Source organism: Saprolegnia diclina (assembly GCF_000281045.1).
Source record: "Saprolegnia diclina VS20 unplaced genomic scaffold supercont1.30, whole genome shotgun sequence".
In the NCBI taxonomy this organism is placed as follows: Eukaryota; Oomycota; class Saprolegniomycetes; order Saprolegniales; family Saprolegniaceae; genus Saprolegnia; species Saprolegnia diclina.
Window position 1 is genome coordinate 280,907 of NW_008246097.1, and position 3,763 is coordinate 284,669.

The 3,763-nt window shown below is 57.9% G+C and overlaps 2 protein-coding genes across 2 annotated transcripts; both read left to right on the forward strand.

Annotated features, from left to right (window-relative positions):
* Positions 1-48: 48 nt before the first annotated feature.
* SDRG_09452 (hypothetical protein) lies at positions 49-2,799 on the forward strand (the record flags this gene model as incomplete). The annotated part of the gene is made up of 8 exons (XM_008615386.1): positions 49-492; positions 539-892; positions 944-1,936; positions 1,986-2,072; positions 2,117-2,270; positions 2,317-2,543; positions 2,596-2,672; positions 2,718-2,799. 8 exons carry the CDS (start codon positions 49-51, stop codon positions 2,731-2,733), a joined length of 2,352 nt encoding a protein of 783 aa, XP_008613608.1. The 3' UTR covers positions 2,734-2,799.
* A 39-nt stretch (positions 2,800-2,838) lies between these two features.
* SDRG_09453 (hypothetical protein) lies at positions 2,839-3,714 on the forward strand (the record flags this gene model as incomplete). The annotated part of the gene is made up of 2 exons (XM_008615387.1): positions 2,839-3,664; positions 3,686-3,714. The coding sequence occupies 2 exons, from the start codon at positions 2,839-2,841 to the stop codon at positions 3,712-3,714; spliced, it is 855 nt and encodes a 284-aa protein (XP_008613609.1).
* Positions 3,715-3,763: the final 49 nt, after the last annotated feature.

Here is a 3,763-nt window from a genome sequence, read left to right on the forward strand (position 1 = left end):
CCTTAGCTCGAGCAAGAAGAGCTTCGCTCCAAGTCCCTCCTCGGCAGTATGCTACCTGCTTCGGTCGTGAGCCAGCTCCAAGCCGGCCGAGAACTCATCGCTGACGAGTATGCGTCCGTGACCGTGCTCTTTTGCGAAGTCTGCGACTTCAACACGATTTCCGGTCAGCTCGACCCGGACCAGGTCGTCGAGCTGCTCAACACAATCTTTTCCAAGTTTGATGTGCTCGTCGACTACCACTCGGTGCACAAGATCGAGACGATCGGCGCCGTCTACATGGTCTCGGGCGGGTGTCCGGACCGCATGACCAACCACGCGGTCTTGATCGCCAACCTCGCGCTCGACATGATCGCGGCCATGCCCGACCTCCGCGCGCACATCCGCAAGACGTTCAAGTGGGCCAAGAACATTGGCGACATCAACATCCGCATCGGCATCAACACGGGCATCCTCATGGCCGGTGTCGTCGGCATCCGCAACCCGCGCTTCAAGGTACCTCTCGATCCCCACGTATCTCGACGTATCCACTGGTCGATAGCTCTTTGGCGACACGGTCAACGTATCGTCGCGCATGGAGAGCACCAACTTGCCGGGGCACATCCAGCTCACCGAGGCGACGCACGACGCGATCAAGCACGCGTACGTGACGGAGCACCGGGGCACGATTCCGGTCAAAGGCCGGGGCGACATGCAAACGTACTTTCTCCGCGGCCACCAAGAAGGCGTGCCCCGGCAAGCACAGCCTGTCATGATTTTAGCTCCCACAGTCGTCCTCACGAATCCATCGTCGATCGTCAATGCCAAGCCTGGTGCTGTCGCCCCGCTCGACCCCGCGGCGCCCCGAGGCAGCGTCGCCAAAATCCCGGATCTCTCCAAGCGCACCCTCAATGCTGTACACACTCACACCGCGCCGCTCCGTTCTCAGTTCTTATTCGCTGTGTAGATTGGGTACGGAGCGCCGCCGACCGAGGTCGAAGGCCGCACGGCCTTTATGAAGCTACTACGGAAAAAGTCTTCCTCGAGCTCGATGCTCATGACGTTGCCGCCGTCCAGAGACCTCGTGTCCGAGCACAAGCAGAACACGTTGCGCGAGTCCACCGCCGCATTTTACACGCCCGAGAACGTCGCTGCGCCGTCGGGTACGGACGCCACCGCGCTCATGGAACTGCCGGCCGACATGACGAAGCGCAACGTGTTCTTCTACATCAACACGGACAACACACTCGAGCTCATGTACCGCAAGGAGAACGAGAAGCGCTGGATGCGCTTCTTCCGCGCGTCGATTCTTCTGTGCATTCTCGTCAAGCCCGTACAAGCCATGTACTCGAGCGTCGCGCTGCTCAACGGCCGGCAGTTCCAAGCCGCCAACATCCTCTTCATCATCAACATTTGCTGCACGATGCCCGTCTGCTCGTGCTTCCTCCTCTTTACGTTCACCGAGACGTTTCTCAAGTACCGGCAACTGAGCTCAGTCGTTGTGCTCCTGCTCATCTCGGCGTTCTGGAACACGGAGCTCATCGCGATGCAGTCGCGCGGCTACGCCTACATCTCGACGCTTGTGTTGTACCAGTGCCACTTTAGCATGCTCGCGTTTGTCTTTCGGTTCATGGCCGCGCTCGTCATCCTCGTCATGTACCTTGTCGCCAACATTGCGCTCAGCAGCGCGATCGTGCCAGGCCAAACCGCGAGCGAGTCGTCCCGCGACATGCTCCTCCTCTGCCTCCGCAACGCATTTTACGTCATCATCTTTTTTGTGCCGCAAATTTGGGTCGTTTTTACGTGCGAATTCAAAGAGCGCGTCAACCATTTCCGGGATTTGGTCCTCAACGCGCAGCAAGTCAAATTGGTGGAAGAGCAAAACCGCGTCGACAAGTTGCTTCGGAATCTTTTGCCCGAGAGCATTGTAAACCAGCTCAAAGCCAGTCCCGAAGTGACGGTACTTGGTGTCACGCGGTTTGGCTCCCACAATTTGCGAATTGGTGTAGATTGCCGAGACGTTTGAGAACGTCACGATCCTCTTTACCGATATGGTCAACTTTACCGCGTATTCGTCGCGCGTGTCGGCCATGGAGGTACTACGATATACCGTCAAAAAACGATCGCAAGCGACGCGTAGCTCGTGCAATTCCTCAACGACATGTACACGCGCTTCGACACGATCTCGGAGAAGCGCGACCTGTACAAGGTCGAGATCATCGGCGACGCGTACTTTGTCGTCGGCGGCTGCCCCCTCGTCACCAACAACGACGCCATCATGATCCTCAACGCTGGTACCTCCTTCTCTTCGGACTCGCTTGTCTCATTGTCGTCTTATAGGTCTGGACATGCTCAACACTCTTCCCGTGCTGCGGCGCAACTCGTCCAACCCGAACCTCAACATTCGCATCGGGGTGCACTCGGGCCGCGTCGTCGCCGGCGTCGTGGGCATCAAGGACCCTCGCTACCACCTCTTTGGCGAGACGGTCGCGATCGCGCAGAGTCTCGAGAGCTCGGGCGTCCCCGGCCGCATCCACCTCAGCGAGACAACGTACACGCGCATCAAGGTATAGTAGTCGGCACAAGGGCTAGGGTCTCTCAACCATTGTTGGCGGCTAGAACACGGACCCGAACGCGTTCAAGTTTGAGTACCACAAGATGCTCAACGTGTCGGGCCACAATACCAAGCTGCGCACGTACGCTGCTGGGTCGCTTCTGTTGTCTCTCATTTCGATGTCTAGGTATTTTGTCACGTGAGTAGTCGTATATAGATAGATAGCTCCCTAATTATAGTAATCCGAGACTGCATTCATTTAACGGCCATCCCCGCCATTTTCAAACCTCTGGGTCTTGAAGCGTCGCATGTCGATCAAGCTCACGACGTCGCGGGCCGCCGGGGCGCTCGTCAACAGCCCGGTCGCCAACCGCGTGCACCCGGCTCCGCCCGAGTCGAGTCGCGCGAGCGTCCCGGTCGTGCGGCCGCCGTACAAGTCGGTGTTTCCGCTTGAGAACTTTGCGATGGACGACGTCGCGTTGCACTTTATCAGCCTCGCGTTCATTCGCATCTCGATCAACAAGGTCATGCTCGAGGTCGAAGCCGCCTTCTCCGAACACTACGCGGCCATCATGAAGAAGGTGCACATCCGCGGCATGCTGAGCATCATCGTCTTCCTCATCGGCACCATCGTCTACGACTATGGCATTCTAGTCATGGGCGTTGGCACGAGCTTGACGTCCAACCAAACGATCTTCAAGAACGCGTACTCGATGACGGCGTTCTACGTCACGCTCGCGCTGCGCTTTGGCATCATCATCCCGCTCCTCGGGCTCAACGTGTGGGCCGCCACGCACGCAAGCCACAAGCGCTACATGCAAATTACGTGGGCCTCTCACATCTTCCTCGGGTCGTACCCGATCGTATACAACAAGCTCACGAGCGACTACGGCGTCTCGTGGTTCTGTCTCTTCATCATGTACTTCTACAACTGCACGCCGATTCCGTTCTTCCACATGCTCCTCTTCAACGCGACGCTGCAGGTCACGTACGCGGCCGTCGTGCTCACGGGCGCGTCGACCACGCCCGACGAGCAGGCCGAGAAGGCGGCCATTTTGCGCGAGTGGCTCTACGCGATCCTCTTCTACGTCCTCGTCTCGTTTCCAAGGTGCTACCTTCCAGATGAGGTCGACTGTAACATTGACCTCAAATTAGTCAATCGCGCGAGTTTGCGATTCGCGTGAGCTACATGAGCGAGACGATGCTGCTCTTTCAGCAAAACAAAGTACGCTC